The 18,754-nt window shown below is 46.4% G+C and overlaps 1 protein-coding gene across 1 annotated transcript in view; it reads right to left on the bottom strand.

Moving 5' to 3' along the window:
• Positions 1-5,780: 5,780 nt before the first annotated feature.
• The window catches only part of FAM135B (family with sequence similarity 135 member B), a 174,657-nt gene continuing 161,683 nt past the window's right edge, over positions 5,781-18,754 (bottom strand). The window contains exons 14-19 of the mRNA XM_036829855.1: positions 17,217-17,308; positions 16,095-16,192; positions 14,668-14,819; positions 8,159-8,269; positions 6,423-6,536; positions 5,781-6,153 (exon numbers count right to left, since the gene is read on the bottom strand). Of these exons, the coding sequence (XP_036685750.1) occupies positions 5,948-6,153; positions 6,423-6,536; positions 8,159-8,269; positions 14,668-14,819; positions 16,095-16,192; positions 17,217-17,308 (773 nt within the window). The 3' untranslated portion in view covers positions 5,781-5,947. The remainder of the gene's footprint in view (positions 6,154-6,422; positions 6,537-8,158; positions 8,270-14,667; positions 14,820-16,094; positions 16,193-17,216; positions 17,309-18,754) is intronic.

Below are 18,754 nucleotides of genomic sequence, written 5' to 3'. Positions count from 1 at the left end.
TGCCCCAGAGACATAGTAGTTCTTCCCATTACAGAAAACTGCCATGATGACATCTTCTCTCATGAAACTACTTTCCTCCTGCAAATTCAGAAGCTTAGAGAGTAAACGTGAGCGAATGTCAAACCCTTTCTTTATGGGAATCAGTTACTGTGTATTGGATGAGGCGCTACAGAAGAAAACGCAAGCTTCCAAAGAACCAGCCCTCTTTGGTACTTACTTACTGAACCCTAACTCTGTGCCAGGCCAGGGGATACACTGATAAATTAGACATGGTTCCTGCTCTAAGGAGTACATGTGTGGGAGACCCCCCAGAACACAGGAATGAGATAGGAGTGGGTTCATGGAACCATGAGACAACTGAGCTCTGAGGGCAAGACATGGAGCTCAGATTCATCCTGAAGCAGGAATCTACAATCCATGCACCACTGAGTGCAGGTTCACAACCGAGAGTACAAGGAATTGATTCCCAGATGAGTATGACCAGCCATTCCAATGTGGGAAGAGCAGAAAGAGACAGGAGGTGTAGATGGAAGGCATGGTCTGGGGCAGCTTTGGAAGGAAAGGCATTGTGGTCTAGGGAAAAGTGGTTTCGGGCTAGTAGGAGAAAGAACTTGAGACATAGGGATTGAGAAACACAGATGATTAACCAAGAGCCAACAGGCCAGCCAATCACAATCACCCCATTATGCTTATGGACAGTGCTTTATAAAACCACCTTTGTCGTTGAATGACGTCTTCCTTTGCCATCTAATTTATAGGTTTTGTAGGTGCCTTGTACAGGAATATGTTACGAGAGAAAGCTCATAAGGTTACAGTTTAGGAGATGAAGACTTGAACCCTGGCGTTGATTTTAACAGACCTGTGACTTTCGCAATTTATTAACTTCTCTGGGTTGGAGGAATTGTAGCAGGAAGGATAAAATGGAGGCTCAGGGCTCAAATCTTGACTCCACTATTGCTAAGCTGTGGGACCTTCGTCAGGTTACTTGACTTCAACCAACATCATCTGTATATTGCGAGTTTTAGAGATTAAATGAAATCATACACTCACAAGACTTAGCAAACCAAAGTTGAGCATTGTATGTTATTTCCATTCCTTTGCTCCTTCACCTGTTAAAAATAAGATAAATGAGAGCCCAGGTTTGTTTTACCTCTAAAAATCTCTGAATCTGTGTTGAGTCATGAAGTTTTGGGTTTGAGGATTATGTCTTACAGCCATATAATCCTAATCACATCTATGAAATGAAGACACACACATTCTCCACTTTATAATTTAGTTGTGAAAAGATCAACTGTAGGGAAATAACCTGGTTTAGATATAAACAGAGCATGACCATCCACAGTTTACATCTGTTCTACAAGCCCAGTTCTGTATAGTAAGGACATTCCTTTGTGTTACAGAAGGCACTGGGGTCCTTCTCCCTAAAATTAAAACTGGTTTTTAGAATTTGACACACTGAATAGTAAGGTGCATTATTACCATTCAACATGAAAAGAAGTACTGGGAGGATTTCAGCTTTTCTTTTCTAGATTTTCCATAGAGCTGTCTATTGAGACATCTCTAGCATTATATGTAATGGTAAAGAGGTACCATGGAAAATAAAGCTTAAAAAAAAAAAGGCAAAAGAGGAAGGGACACAGAAAGACTCAGGAAGGCACCTTGAAGGTTTAGAAAAATCTTCATGGGGGCAGCTCTTTATCTAAAAGAAGAAAGCATGCATGTCTGTGTGTACTATTGCCTGTAATGTCACCACAGCACTCTCTTACTTTGTCATACATAGATGAAGACCCACATGGTTGTTGTTGGTTGTGTAGGTTGGAAGAACATAGCTCAGGATGCTAAATATCAGATAGAGTCTGAATGAAACAACCTATTGTTCCTCTTCCAATTCTGAGATTTCATGGTTTTAATGTAAAAACTAACAGCTAAAAATAAAACACTAAGTTTTATGGTTGTCCCAGATCCTTTCAGTGTTTAGAAATATATGATGTATAATAATATCTCAGTATCTCTACAGTCTAGTACAATACCCAACACAAAATAGATTTTCATTAAAACATGGAAAGAAAAAGTGAATGAAAAAAATAGGAGAAAAAAAACTGATCCAGATGTTAGCACATGGTGCTTGGCTCTATAAATTAAAGAATGACATCATCCTTCCTAAGGATATCGGGATGGACGCCTTGTAAGAATGGGGTAAGAAAGCACCATTCCTCTATGTGTTCATTGCCATGACCACTCTTCTTTTGTATACAACCTGTGCAGCTGTACATGGCAGCCCTGGTTATTGCCAATGCTTAGAAGTAAACTCTGTGAAATCAAAGCAAACAGCGTGGCAAAAAAAAAAAAAGACAAAAATTGTCAATTACATTTGGGGGCTTGTAAATACCTAAGAGCATGCTTTCAATTCAATAACCCTGGAGAGAGATGTGATGACAGGGGTGAACCTTGGTCTCCCACGGGACCCTCATTACCGAGTAGAAATTTTCCTACTAGTGTTAACAATGGAAATTTCCTCCTGATGGGAGAAGAAAATCCCCGCATGGTTGCTGACTTCTCACACCTCCTTTCCGTCACTCTTGTAAATGCCCAAATGGATTCTCCATCTGCCTGTCCAGTGCACAAAAGGCTCCCAGCTCTCTCTCATCTTCAACCTTTCACTCATTCCGTTCCCTCCCTGAGAGTCCCCACAACCCACCTTTCACCCAGCCAACTCTTCTTCAGCCTCGTGTCTGGGTTTAGATATCAAGTCTTCCACGAGGTCCTTCCGGACCACACGCCACACCACATCTGCAGCGTAGGTTGGATGTCTCTCCTCTGGGCCCCCATCAGATCCCTGCCACCTCCATGGTGCCCACCTGCTCTAACTTCCCATTTGACTGGCTGTGTTCCTTGCTAAACTATGAACTACTGAATCTTACCAATACATTTCCAGCACACAGTAAGCCCTTGATATGTATTTGTTGAATGAATGAATGAATTGATGAACGTGTGCATTTGGTGGCAACAGGCTGTGCAAGGTAAGCATCTCATTTTCCAGGTCTCCCTTTCAAAGCCTCATTCCCAGCTTTCTCCAGGCAATGAAGACTGGACTTCTAGAATCACCTTCATCCTGCCTGTGCCTCATCAAAGTCCTCATTATATCATGTTGTAATAACAAGGCCGGATCTTCCTCGTGCCCTTTGAGAGCAGCGACTCTGCATTTTACCCTGTGCTCTCACCTGGCACAGATGCAAGTTGCTCAGTCAATACCTGTGGGCTCTAGAAACTAACAGGAATCTATTCTGTCCACCTTCTCCCCAGGTGCACAACACTCCAGCTGATTTCAACCTGCCGTGGAGGTATTTATTTTGCCCCAAGGTCACTTTAGATTTACATCTGCTTCTCTGGGTGCATCTGGCGCATGAACAACAAATTCCAGCTCATCTCAATATTACTCATTTTTACCTCTAACTAGTTCTGAGAAACTTAACAAATCATAAAAACAAAACAACAGAAAGTCTGCTGAGGATGAAGACCTATTATTATCTTGGCAGGCATTTTGTTATAATTTTATAGTCAATAATAGAATGTCCCTGTTTTACATTTTATGTATATATTTTTATGTGTATATATATATACATTATATATCTATACTTCAATAGAAAGAGACATAAAAAAGCCTTTTCAAATGAGGCATGACACGTAACACTGGACACTCTTCTTTACAATATAGAGATGTACTTTCTACACAATTACAATAGATGCTCAGAGGCCAGATAGGGTTTACAAAGACAGCAGAGCACCCCTATAAAAAAGAGGTGCACCATGCAGCTGGACGTTTATTGCCATTAGTTCTATGTCCAGACAGCATATTGAAGTTAAAAATGGCATCTGGTTATTGGAAAAGACGATGATCACTGATTCACCCTGGCCCCATAACCGCTGGCTGCACGGTCTTTCAAATGACCAGGGAATGACAAACTTTGCTGATGGGCATTGGGAACACAAAAATGAAATGCTCACCGGAGGGGCAGGGCTCCTTGTTTGGCCAAAAAGGAGAAGCTGCTACAAACGTATGGTCCTGCACTGAGCTTGGGCACTTATCTGGACCAAGAAACACAACATCACAGGCTGCACTGCAGGAAGCATGTTCCCTCTGGGTTATATAGCAGACTGGTCTTGTTCATAAGTAACCAGAGTCTATGCCCATCGGAAAGCTGGAAAAATACCGAGTGGGAGAGTGACCAGAGGACTTACTGATCCCATACGTGTTAAGACCAAGATACAATGAAAGTTTGAAGAAGACCCACAGAAACCCTACATCTGTTGTGTGGGAGTCTGTCTTTCAACTCCCTCCCCACCTTTTCCTTTCTTAAGGATTGCATAAGTCTGCTCTCCTGCAAAGCTGCCCACCTGGACTTGATCCCCATGGTCTACTTTGTTTTCCAAAGTCGCATTGCTAATATGCAAGGACCTAAAATTCTCAGATGAGTCTAGAATCACTTGGCTTATTACCATGGCATTGGTGGTCATCACCAAGGTTCTGGTCCAGGGGTTGGGACCACGAATCTGGTCCTAGATGAGTTTCTACATTTTTAGAAGCAAATTTTGCAGAAGCAGGAGTTTTTGCCTCCAGAAGATGGGTCTCCCGTGTTAGTTGTCCCTATGGTCCTGGGTCATGCATTCCTTCGGTACAACTGATTCTCTAGTCTTCCTTTAACTCATAGAGCGTACTCAGTCTTTGGGACCGTATTAAACACCCTGGTAATTTTCCAAACTTCCCCTTCAGTCACTTACCGATCACAATTTAAGTTGAGTCCTCCATCTGGCTGTTGTTCTCATCTCTGATCTCACGTTTGTCCCTGTTGTCTCTTGGTTTGTATCAGTGGTGACCTTTCCTAGCCCTTTATTTTCCTAAGGCAAGAAGACATTTCTAGTGAAAGATAACCAGCACCCTTCTTAGAGCTCCCCTGAGGTTTTAAATCCAGCACTCCTCCACTTAGATGTCTTTCCCCTTCCATGGAGAGGAGAAGCAGCTGGCCATATGAATGGTTTTAATTTTTTGCAAGTGCATCAAATGCTAACATAGCATTTCTTTGGAAGTATATCAGCAGGAGCTTCACACGTGTGCATTCATCTCAGTGCCCCCTTCTGCTAGGTTTAGTCTCAGTCAATTTTCCCTACCACAGACAGAGATTTCAGCAATCACGGAAGTAATGTGCGGACCAAGGCTACGCATAGAAAAATCTGGAGAAGTAGGCAGAGCAGCCAGTTCACCAGTTATTTCTTCTCTGCAACAAACTTGCATTTACTGATAGCATCACCTGCCTCTCCCCATACCTCAAATCACCCCACCCACTGCTGTTATGAAATAAAATTGGAGTTTACAAAGCATTCCTTTGCCCCTTGTTGAGAAAACATGAGGAGAGAATGAGAATATGGGCATCACATGGTCTTGAACAAGTGGCACATCTGAATCTATTAAGGACTGTATTTACACAAATATGTTCCACTTCTGCACAGAGGTTAACCTGAGTTCTGAAATGCTTGTGTGCATCAAAAATGATAAAGCTATGAACTAGTCACACACCGAACAAATCTAGTTAAGTTGGAGTGATCTCTCTGTGAGCCAGTGGTAGTTAAGAAGGTGGGCTCACCAACTCCAAGTATTCTGTTTCTTTATTTTCTCAGAGTTTTCCTAGAAAGCATCTTGAACGAGACTCCAGGTGGCTAGACAGGTTCGGGCAAAGTCTGTTGTCTTTTACACTATTGGTTCAGCTTTCCCAAATCTCCAAAATGGAAGCACCTCGAATGTCTGGTCCTACCCCACCCTCCATCCCTCAGCGCCTTCCTCTCTGAGCTCCAGCCTGGAATGACAGAGGTCTGTAAAAGGATGTTTCAGCCAGAGCTCTTACGGATCTTCAACGTTTCTGGCGAGCTCCCCAAGGCCGCTCCCTCAAAGCCGCTACTTGAAGTAGTTGAGTCCTGCCACCAAGAAGAACTTCTCCAAGAAGAGCTCGGAATCCAGCACAGCGATGTGAGCTGCTCGGCCAATCAGGGTGTTGGCAGTGCTGGGCAAGGCATGGAACACGTTGTGTCGAATCAAAGTGCAGTCCTTGGCGTCCACCAGAGGGCGGAGAAGGTTGTTGATCATCTCCGCGAAAACGGGTCCTGCAAGGAGGGAAGACGGATAGGAGATGGGGGCAGAACTCAGCAGCAGAATCTAGAGAAAAATGCTGCGTGTGTGTCGGGCTCCTAGTCCTGAGCAGAACGGCTGATGTGCCCTAATGGGTACAGCATCTTCATGATTTCCTTCTGCTTTTAGATCAGAAAGTCACTGAAACGAAGGAGGAGGAGGAGGAGGAGGAGGAGGAGATGGAGAAGGAGAATAGGAAAGAAAAGAAAAGAGGAAAGAAAAAAGGAAAAGAAATGTGGCTCACCTGTGTGTCTGTCTTTGAGGGCAGTTTTACACATCTCGATCCTGGCTGAATGAAATGGCACATAGCGGTCTTGGGGAGAAGCAACCAGCACAACATTTTTAAAATACTGCAGACCTGCAATAAGCCAGAAGGGTGCTTTTTTACCCAGGTAGTTTCATCTTAGCCTCTGCTTTGCATACATTTTACAAACTTGCCCCAGAGAGAGGAAAAGGGAGAAGACACCAGACACACTGGTTGAGTCACTGCATAAGGACCTTCTGGTCTGGGAGGTTGAAAGAGGAAAGGTGATGGCTTTGTCCTCATCAGCCACGGAAGCTAAGGAGACGCACAGCTCGCTACTCTGAACAGTGAGAGATAAACAACACGGAAGTAACAGAAATGCCCTTCTGGGCTGGGAGTCCTAGGGAGTCCGTAAGGAAGTAAATCTAGTCTTTTGCTCCGCCTCCTCAACCCCACGGCTCCCTTCATTCCGGCCTCGGTCATATCCGCTGCTTGAGGAAATCACCCTCCGACCTCATCTCCCTGCAGGTAGCTTCGCCTCCCTGGAATCAGTCTCACACTGAGGCACAGGGATCTTTTAAATGAAGCATCACAGCCTATTCTTTCAGTCCCCAGAGCCCAGCAGGGATCTCCAGGTGCTGCAGTGCTCCGCCCAGGTCCTCCACCGGCCTGCTCTCAGCCCAGGGACCCTGCGGGGGATGCCTCCACTGACGTGAGTCTTGTCACCCAAGATCACAGCCCAAGACCATAATGCACTGGGGATTGGCTGGACTCAGTGACCGGCAGATACAGGGCAGGGGGTGTAAAGACCAGCCCTTTGCCCTCCGTCAGGATACCTCTGTAGGGCCACCCCGGCTCCCAAGCTCCCAGAGGGTGGGGCCCGCTAAGATGTCTGGGGCAACCACGTTGTGGTCCAACTGCCCCGCTGCCCAAGCCTCCTTCCTCACTTCCCCATGGGGGGATAACCCTCAACGTAGCACACAGAGACACACGTGGGTAAGGAACTTGACCAAGGTTATGGTCAGCCCAGGGCTAAGCCAGACTCACATTCGAGGAGACAGAGATATCATCAGAGTCAGTGTTTATAAATTAATGGAAGACTGTGGACCATGAGACAGACCCTGGGCCAGGCCGGCTTGCTCAGCAGGACTGAGCGGGACAGTCGGGCAGCCTCTCTGTTCTCTCCGTGGACACGAGGTCACTGCTGTGCTCTGCTCACTCCCGTGGCAGGTAGGGTCTTCGACATCTATGTGTGCTTCCTCATTACGGAGTGCGGGTGAAGGTGTGATCTCAGGCCTGCGAGAGGGACCCCCATCCCCCCTTGCACTGCCAACAGAAATGGACAGTGTCCGCCTGCCCTTTTCGTAGGTGGATCTGCACCTGGCTGAAAGAGCTGGGAGTTGGCACATAGACCTTGGGGCCTGTGCAGTTAGGACATTAAAGGCTTGGTGGGCAGTGGAGGTTACAGCTCTGCTGTAGAGGTGACACTGCACACACCTGCCTCTCATCGTGATACCATCCCCAGGCCATGCGGGGGGAGGCGGTCCAGGGGCAGCTGAGTTCTTGGGTAGCTGGTGGCCTCTCCATGAGTTGAGGAGGCTGTGTAGCAAAGCAGCTCATGATGACATCCTTCTGTGAGTGAGTCAATGTAGCCTTGACTCTAATTTGGGTCTCAGGAGTTGGCTCTCCATCTCTCACTCATCGCGGTCTTGGGGTGCTGCAGGGGATCCACTCACCTGTTTTTTGGCTTAGCTGGTAAAGGAAACATTTGCGCAGATCAGCATTATCCCTGAAGGTCAGCTGCAAAAGGGACCCGGATTTCTTCAATTTCTGCATGAGCCACAAGCCTAGAAAGACGAAAACAAAGCAAAACCCACATCAAACGCATCAAACAAAAAGAAAGCAAAAAAGAATGGGGGAAAGATTAACATTAAACTGTGATTTGTTAGCTAACTTAAAAATGAGAGCGTGCTAGGCAATTTAACAAATCCTTGGGATGTCAGAGGGACATTTGTATTCTTATGTACTGGTAGCGGGGATAGAAAATCTTATGAGACAGGCTTCAGGAGTCATGAAACTATCCAAACCCTTTGATTTTTCAGTCCCCTTCTATGAATCTAGCCTAAGGAAACTGTCCTAAGTACCGAAAGAAAGTATATAAGAACGCTCCTTACAGATCCATTTAGGATATCAAAAAGCTAAATTCAGCCTATTTCGAAGTCTATCCATTTACTGTGGTTATGCTGACACTAACGCGGATGAGTATGAGTATTATGTCACAAGCACAAAGAAATGAATTTGATAAAAATGCAAGGAGGATGGCGCTGTGGGAAGACGCGGAGTTAGCGTCTCCCCACAACTAGGGCGCCTGTCGGCTGCTGGTGGGGGACTCTGACCCCCAAGGAGACGGGAGGAACCCCAAAGTGAACCGGTAGGACGTAGGGGGACCTAGGGGGGAGGAGAAGTGGAGGCCAGACAGGATCAGTGTTGCTGAGGCCGGGAGGTCAGGAGGGGCAGGCGGGAGCGACTCTCCGGGAAGAGCGGAGAGGAGCGGAGGGCGATTGCCCCGCCCACTCGGGCACGGGGAGCCTGCTGAGCTCTCAGGCCCATCCCCTGCCCTCCAAGGCCCACCCCCCCCCCAAGCCGCATTGGTCCTGGGAGCATAGGAGGGAGGCTGGGGAGATCAGGAGAGGCAGGCGGGAGGGACTCTCCGGGAAGAGCGGAGAGGAGCGGAGGGCGATTGCCCCGCCCACTCGGGCACGGGGAGCCTGCTGAGCTCTCAGGCCCATCCCCTGCCCTCCAAGGCCCACCCCCCTCCCTAGCCGCATTGGTCCTGGGAGCATAGGAGGGAGGCCGGGGAGATCAGGAGGGGCAGGCGGGAGGGACTCTCCGGGAAGAGCGGAGAGGAGCGGAGGGCGACTGCCCCGCCCACTCGGGCATGGGGAGCCTGCTGAGCTCTCAGGCCCATCCCCTGCCCTCCAAGGCCCACCCCCCTCCCTAGCCGCATTGGTCCTGGGAGCATAGGAGGGAGGCCGGGGAGATCAGGAGGGGCAGGCGGGAGGGACTCTCCGGGAAGAGCGGAGAGGAGCGGAGGGCGACTGCCCCGCCCACTCGGGCATGGGGAGCCTGCTGAGCTCTCAGGCCCATCCCCTGCCCTCCAAGGCCCACCCCCCCCCAAGCCGCATTGGTCCTGGGAGCATAGGAGGGAGGCTGGGGAGATCAGGAGAGGCAGGTGGGAGGGGCCCTCCCTACCCACGACCCGAGAAGCAGGAGAGGAAAGGAGGGCGTTTGCCCCACCCACTCCAGCCCAGGAAGCCTGCTAGGCTCCCAGGTGAGGTCCCCTGCCCTCTGAAACCAGAGTGGGGGGCACGCCTGGGTCTCTTCTGTTCCCTGAGCCTAAGCCCCACCCCCCACAGCCCCCAGCGCCTTTCCAGCCCTGTGGGTCCTGAGCCTTGGCCCCACCCACCACCCAAACCCTTACTTAGGCCCCGCCCTCCACAGCCAAGGCCTTTCCCCCCACCCTTTTTTTTTCTTTTTTTCCTTTCCCTCCTCCTCGTTTTTACTATTGTGGTACTGATGTACCTTCCGGTTGTTGATTCATCTATATTTTTATTTTTACATTCTTTCTGACATATCTGTTAGTTTCCTAGTCTAATTTTATTTTTTACTTTTTTTGTTTTTTTTGCCACCCCACATGGCTTGCAGGATCTTGATTCACGAGCCTGGGGTCAGGGGGAAGCTCCTGTGGTGGGAGCTCCAGTCTGAACCACTGGACTAACAGAGAACCTCAGACCCCAGGGAATATTCATCGGAGTGAGGTCTCACAGAGTTCCTCATCTCATCACCAAGACCCAGCTCTACCCAACAGCCTACAAACTCCAGTGTTGGAAGCCTCAGGCCAAACAACCAGTAAAACAGGAACACAATCCCACTCATTAAATAAATAAAATAAGATGGCAAAAAAATATGTCACAGATGAAGGAACAAGGTAAAAACCTGCAAGATCAAATAAATGAAGAGGAAATATGCGATCTACCTGAAAAAGAATTCAGAGTAATGATAGTAAAGATGATCCAGAATCTCGGAAACAGAATGGAAGCACGATTGAGAGAATACAAGAAATGTTCAACAAAGATCTAGAAGAACTAAAGAACAAACAAACAGAGATGAACAACACAGTAACTGAAATAAAAAATACACTAAAAGGAATCAGTAACAGAATAACGGAGGTAGAAGAAGGAATAAGTGAGCTGGAAGACAAAATGGTGGAAATAACTGCCGAGGAGCAGAATAAAGAAAAAAGAATGAAAAGAATTGAAGACAATCTCAGAGACCTCTGGAACAACACTAAATGCACCAACATTCGAATTATAGGGGTCCCAGAAGAAGAGAAAAAGAAAGGGTCTGAGAAAGTATTTGAAGAGATTATAGTGGAAAACTTCCCTAACATGGGAAAGGAAATAGTCACCCAAGTGCAGGAAGCACAGAGAGTCCCATACAGGATAAACCCTAGGAAAAACACACCAAGACACATATTAATCAAACTAACAGAAATTAAATTCAAAGAAAAAATATTAAAAGCAGCAAGGGAAAAACAAAAAATAACATACAAAGGAATCCCCATAGGGTTATCAGCTGATCTTTCAGTGGAAACTCTGCAGGCCAGAAGGGAGTGGCATGATATACTTAAAGTGATGAAAGAGAAAAATCTACAACCAAGATTACTCTACCCAGCAGGGATCTCATTCAGATTCGATGGATAAGTCAAAAGCTTTTCAGACAAACAAAAGCTAAGAGAATTCAGCACCACCAAACCAGCTTTACTAAAAATGCTAAAGAATCTTCTCGAAGCGGGAAACACAAGAGAAGAAAAAGACCCACAAAAACAAACCCAAGACAATTAAGAAAATGGTAGTAGGAACATACATATCGATAATAACCTTGGATGTAAATGGATTAAATGCTCCAACCAAAAGACACAGACTGGCTGAATGGATACAAAAACAAGACCCATATATATGCTGTCTACAAGAGACCCACTTCAGACCTAGGGGCACATAGAGACTGAATGTGAAGGGATGGAAAAAGATATGCCATGCAAAGGGAAATCAAAAGAAAGCTGGAGTAGCAAAGACTACTATTTGCAAATGAAACAACAGACAAAGGATTAATCTCCAAAATATACAAACAGCTCATAGAGCTCAATATCAAAAAGACAAACAATCCAGTTAAAAAATGGGTGGAAGACCTAAACAGACATTTCACCAAGGAAGATATACAGATGGCCAAGAGGCACACGAAAAAATGCTCAACATCACGAGTTATTAGAGAAATGCAAATCAAAACTACAATGAGGTATCACCTCACCCCGGTCAGAATGGCCATTATCAAAAAAGCTAGAAACAATAAATGCTGGAAAGGGTGTGGTGAAAAGGGAACCCTCCTACACTGTTGGTGGGAATGTAAATTGATACAGCCACTATGGAGATAGGTATGGAGGTTTCTTAAAAAACTAAAAATAGAACTACCATATGACCCAGCAATCCCGCTGCTGGGTATATACCCTGAGAAAACCATAATTCAAAAAGAGACATGCACCACAATGTTCATTGCAGTGCTATTTACAATAGCCAGGACATAGAAGCAACCTAGGTGTCCATCAACAGATGAATGGATGAAGAAGATGTGGCACATGTATACAATGGAATTTTACTCAGCCATAAAAAGAAACAAAATTGAGTTACTTGTAGTGAGGTGGATAGACCTAGAGTCTGTCACACAGAGTGAAGTAAGTCAGAAAGAGAAAAACAAATACCGTATGCTAACACATGTATAAGGAATGTAAAAAAAAAAAAAATGTTATAGAAAAAAAAATGGTACTGATGAACCTAGTTGCAGGACAGGAATAAAGAGGCAGACATAGAGAATGGATTTGATGACATGGGGTGGGAGGGGGAAGCTGGGGCGAAGTGAGAGTAGCATCGACATATATATGCTACCAAATGTAAAATAGTTGGCTGGTGGGAAGCAGCAGCATAGCACAGGGAGATCAGCTCAGTGCTTTGCGATGACCTAGAGGGGTGGGATAGGGAGGAGGGGAGGGAGGCTCAAGAGGGAGGGGACATGGGGACATGTGTATGCATACGGCTGATCTGCTTTGTTGTGCAACAGAAACTAACACTGTATTGTGAAGCAATTACACTCCAATAAAGATCCATTTAAAAAATGCAAGGAAATAAGCAAGACACGGGGTCTATATATATTATGATTACTGCCATGTAAATGTGCATGCATGCAAAGATAAGGAGAGTGAACCATAGAAAATCACTCTAGCTATGCTAGATTGGAAGGATTATTGGTAATGTCTCATTTTTCAACTCTTAATAGTGTTGCCAAATTACTTTATTATTGTGAAAAAATGTGGGTCAAATCATTTGTTTCTGTTCAAAAATGGCTTCCTTGGTTTGTGAGGAAAGACAGCTTGACAGGGGAAAGGACTTCCATTAGTTATGTATCATTGTGTCAAATAACTCATGTTCCCAGCGGATGTCCTACAATAACAAAAAGCAAACAAATCTGGCCCACCCCTGTGAGGAAAACAAGCAGCCCAGTCGGCCCTGAGTGCGGGTCAGGTACAGGGGGGCAGAGGCAGAGAGCTGGGAGGCGGGCATGGAGGGGACGCTTACTGGGGTGACCCCCAATAACACGAAATCGATTTGGGCAGTCGGGAACTACTAGTGAACTCCTTGTTAGGAATGTAACTTAATAAACTGTTCACGATTATACAAACCCCAATGACCTATAATACTTGGGCTGTCTACGTCAAATCATGTCACTTCCACAGACGCCGCCCCATTAGTCGTATCTATATGGTCTACAGGGTAACTCTAGCGCCACCACGTCACACAAGGCTCTTCATCATCACCAGGCTCTTGCTGAGACTGCCATGGTCATCCTGCATCTGCAGGTCGCCCTGTGTTTCTGTCACAGAGAACCACCTGTGGTTTCCAGATTCCATCGAGCTCTAGGTTATTAAATACACTATTTCTTCGGCACAGAAAACTCGTCTTAGCATTCGCTGTCTTGGAAATTCTGCTCATCTTCCAAGATTCATGGAGTCTCACTGCTTCACCCTCCATGATGTCCCTCCCTTACAACACAGAGGAAACCGTGAGAGCCTTGGAGCTGTGGCTGTGTGGTCATCCCAGGAAGAAGCTTAGAATCCAGCTATAGGTCACCTTCCATACATGATAACTCCTTTTTTCCTTCTCCTGTTTAATCGTCAACAATTCTATGGCACACACATTCACACCCACATACACACCCCCATATATGTATATATATAATGTACATGTTTATAGACATATATAAACACATACAAACACATATATACACATATATATGTTTACAGATAGGCATATGTATATATATACATACACATACATCATACATGTATCCATACTTATACACAAATATATACACATTAGCTTCATTTTACCAGTAAGGAAACTAAGTAGCATAGAGATGAAATGTCTTGGTCAGAGTCTTCCTCGAGTCCCAGGGTTAGAACTTAACCATAAGCCTGTCATGGAAGTGACATGATTCAAAGCCCATTGCTACAGACTGAATGTTTGTTTCCCCAAAATCCACATGCTGAAAACTAAACCCTTCCATGTGATGGTATTTGAAGGTGTGGTCTTTGGAAGGTGATTAGGTCATGAGGGTTGGACCCTCGTGAATGGGATTAGTGACCTTATAAAAGAGACCCCAGGGGCTCCCTTGACCCTCCTACCAGGTGAGCACACAGTGTGAAGACGGCTGTCTGTGAACCAGGAAGCGGGACCTCACCCGATACCAAATCTGCCAGTGCTTTGATCTTGGGCTTTCCAGCCTCCAGAAGCGTGAGAAATAAATGCCTGTTATTTACAAATCCCCCCTTACCCGGTCTATGGCAATTTGTTACAACAGCTTGAATGCACAGACACCCATGCTCTCTTCCACACCACTATTTATTTTTATTCACAGAAAACTGAAGCAGAAGAGACCTTGGGAAACATCTTGTCTAATCTCATTCAGCTCACAAACAAAATAACATCTTTCTGAGCCCAGGTCTCCTTCCACCGTCTCACGCTGTGAAGAGGTTCCAAAGCCACAGGTTCCATCAGGAAGAGCATCTGTCTCTGGTTCCCCCTCCCCTGGGTCCTGAATGAACTCTGAGGAATGACGAGGCTGGGGAGAGTCTTACCTGTGCTGACCAGGGTGCTGTTGTTGTACAGGGTCCCCAGGTGCGGCCCGGAGAGCGACAGGAAGGTGTGGAGTTTGTTGAGGTAATACCGGAACCGGGGCCGCGTTAGGACCGATCGGATGATGATGTTGCCCAGAGAATGGCCGATGAAGCTGTCGAGGGACAGAAGGCGTCCACGTGAGCGACAGCAGGAGGCTGGCTGCCAGGAAGGTGCTGCACCAGGAGCACCAAGGGGCGAGCCACCCTCCACCTCCCATGGGATTTAGGGGAACCGGCAGGGAGAAGGGGGGCCACTACTTCATCCCCATCGGGTTTCCGAACGCTGGCCACGTGAAGCCCGAGGTGGGGCCTTTGTGAACGGAAGCTCTGAGCCCAGTGTGGTCAGAAGAGAAGTGTGGGCATCTTGGTGTTATTAGAGCGCCCTCTTCCCCCCAGTCCTGGTCTCTACGCCTCCCTCAGTGCACCTGGGGGTTCTTTCTGACATTCACATTGGAGCATTGAACCCTCCTGGTCATCCACAGGGTAACATCCCAGCTCCTTAGCCTGGCTTACGAGGCCATTCATGTCCCGACTTCTGCCTGCCTCTCCAAGTTTACTCATCCCTCGTTCACTCAGTACAGTTGGTGAGTTGCCTGCTCTCGGCCCACAGCACGTGCTCTGCTCCAGCTGTACTGCTGCTCAGAGATCTACGGATTCGACACATCATCACTTTCAAATTAAATGATTATGTATCAAAACCTTATTATATTATATATTATATTAGCTGCCTAGCTCTTCTCGTGTGCGTCCTTTTATTTTTACCTAACTCTGTAGCCTCTGAAACCTCACCTGTTGAATAAAGAAGTGATATCTTAGAGGCCTAAATGGGGTCATGGATGTTGAGGACTCACCACTATGTCCACATCTGCAAGTGACCGAGAAACACAAGCTACCGACTATCACCTTAACCATCTCAACATTTACGCCAAGCTGCCTGTTAACAGTGGAAGGACACACTTAGCACTGATTGAAACCCTTTTACGGGGCAGGCGACGCATCCCCTCAGGGCTGGTCCCACTTAATAGATGGGGAAACCGAGGCTCAGAGATGTAGAAAGCTTGTTAAAGGTTATATGGTAGAATCGGGACACAAACTTGTGAGTGTTAGAAGAATGAGAATTTAAAACCTAGGATATTTGTTTAAGTCCAATTCTCTTTCTACTGAGCTACACGGTGTTTATTCTCCTGCACACCTGCTATGACAGATATGGGCGTGTCAAGCAGCCCTGGTACCCACTTCTGTTCTGAAAGTAATCTATCCCCTTAAAAGTCCCAAGTTAACTTATCCCAGACCGGTATACAGACGGCATCATGCTGAACTTGTACACAGCAAACACATAAAAATGGCACCCCTCCCCCCAGCATTAACTACCTGTGGTTTCCTTTTACCTAATTCGCGATATGGAGAGGTTGTACAGCTGGATGTGCTGAATGATTTCATCCAGTAACCGATCGGTCATGGTATCAAAATCTGCAAACGTGTCCATCTGGAAGGGGAGAGAGGGAACGGGTGTTGGGGAGGGCGTGGTGCCAGGCCAGGCCCCGTGCACAAGCCCATCTTCCTCCACTAAACACCACCGGGCATCCTGGGGGCATGCCCACGCCTGACATTAGCGTACAAATCAGTATTCGACATCAAGAAAAGGAGCCCCGATCGTGGCTCTCCAGGTCAGACTGTGGGTTCCCTCTTTGTGAGGCGACAATGGTGCCAACACTTCACAGAACGGTTGGGAAAAGTAAATGAAGAAACACGCCAACTGCTCAGCGCATCGTAGATGCTCAAAGCGATCCTCTTTCCTCATCACACTTATACCCCTTCACCCTGCGGAGTACACGCCTTGTACAGAGCAGGTGTCAAAGAAAAGGCAACAGGACGGACCACTGAGAGAGGAGGAATGAGACTGCACCTTCCAGTGTTTGCCTGTTGATTATCCTCTGTACGATTCCCATTGTCAGTGGTCATGGGACCCTTTAGTTATAAGCAGTGCTATGCCTCCAAAGAATACTTAGCCTCATCCATCTCAAGTCCCATGGAATGGGGCTCAATGACAACATTCCACACAGCCCCACCTCTTGGCCATGGAATCTCTCAGTTCTCATCTACCTTGACATCCCATTAAGGCTCCAGACCTGAAATGGCAAAGGCCCCATAGTTTACCTCTGACTACGAAAAGGTCATAATCCAGCTCCACTGGTTACATAGATGCCAGTGACAAACCCCTTCCCCAGGACAGACCCATGGATGCCCAATCATTTATGCTCTGAGCTGTCACCCAACCTATGACCTGTGAGGTCAAAAGCCGCAGTCACCTGACTCACATGTCCCCCCTTCTTACTATTTCCTCCTCCCAAAAGAAAATGAGCTCTCCAGACCTTCCAAGTGCCTGGCCAGTGTCCCTTGGTAAAGTCCCCTCCCATCTGTGTGGCCATAAACCATCATGGTGACTTTAGGAGGCTCATCTAAGACACGAATCAGGGATTCTTTCGGTTCTGACGCTTTTGTTGTCATACCTGATTCTTTTCAGACATTAGGAAGTCCAGTTTTCCTCCAGGGAGCCCCAGTTCTATGAAAGTCTTTACCAGACGGAGGTCCGCACTGTTCCCTAAAAAAGACAGATAACCCCACCGCGGATCCACAATTAATCATACAATAGCTGACACACAAGGGATTTATTTCTTACTCCTTTCCGGTCCCCCTCCCATTTCCCGTTTTTTCAATAAGTTGATAATAAAAACAACTAAACGTGTCCAATCCACTGGTCCCCGCGCTGCCCCCTCCTCCCGTCCACACAGGGTCAGGGCCTTTCTGGTAGTCCTCCCTCAGTGGGATTATTCCCTGATCTATAAATATGTGGCTTGTGAACATTCTGTACACAGGAACGGTTGAAGGCACGCCGCCTCTCCCTTCTTTGACAGCCAATTCTGTTTACTCAGGACATTCTGCAAGTGGTGTCACTTAATGATGACACACTGATGTGGCACAACGTGATACCTACAAGTCCCCTCTCAAATCGCTTCCTTAATACAAGGACTAGTTCTGCCATTTACAGGTTGTCAGCAAGCAAGTCCCTCAAACAGGGGCATAGTTATGTACAACAGAGTAAGAATCTCCCTTGGGAACCAGAGTCAGCAAGGGCAAGCTCCATGGGTACCAGCTGCCAGAGTGACCATCAGGGCAGAGGAAGAAGAGCTTAAGGACTTGAGGCTCTGCTGCCAATAGCAAAGACACAAAGAACACACAGAATGCATCCCTGAAGTGAAAATCATGTGGAAAATAGTTCTGATATAACAGAATAAGCTTCATGCTCAAGTATGGTTAGGGGTAAATTTCATGCAGGCCATGGGGTTCAGCGGTAGCTTAATGAATGTTTTAATCTATTCCTCAAAGGGATCCCTACAGAGCTGAAGGTCCGAAGCTGCTTATGTGGCTATATAGGTGACCTACTTTACCATGTAACCATCCTTTCAAAGCAGCTGGGAAACTCTAAGTGATATAGTTGACTACCAATTTTACACCCGTCTTTATGAAACCACCAAGTGATTCAAAGAGGACGAAAATGCCACACAGAATATGGGAGAACTAAAGATATTTGACTTTGTCTTCCCCTTAATTTTCAAGGATGACCCAATAGAAGGGTGACCCACGACGATGGCCCGTCAGAGCACATGCTCATACATGCAGGGCTACAGTTATAAAATACTCCTATTCTTTTAGAAAATGTTTCTATTTTGTACTAAGTTAAATTTTGTTCATTCCTTTCATTTCTGACAGTAAAAGTTTGCTCTTTGGTCCTGTTCTTGTTTAAAGTTACCTAATGGCATTCTAGGTTGTGGCCTTAATATATATGTATCAAGTGTTTCTGTTTAGCTTAAGGAGTCTAAGGAAGGGATGACAATGGGCCCCTCTCCTTCAGCTGTTGAGCAACAGAGAACTTTCTGCAACTTAAAACTTTTTCAAAAAATATGATTTGATAATGTGTTCCACTGAGGACACTTACAAGAATATAAATCTTGGGTTTTGGGCACAATATGAAGAGTTGGGCAAATAT

This window comes from Balaenoptera musculus, chromosome 17 (genome assembly GCF_009873245.2).
Source record: "Balaenoptera musculus isolate JJ_BM4_2016_0621 chromosome 17, mBalMus1.pri.v3, whole genome shotgun sequence".
Taxonomy (NCBI): Eukaryota; Metazoa; Chordata; class Mammalia; order Artiodactyla; family Balaenopteridae; genus Balaenoptera; species Balaenoptera musculus.
Note: the sequence above shows the minus strand (reverse complement) of the source record. Positions and strands in the feature narration are given on the sequence as shown.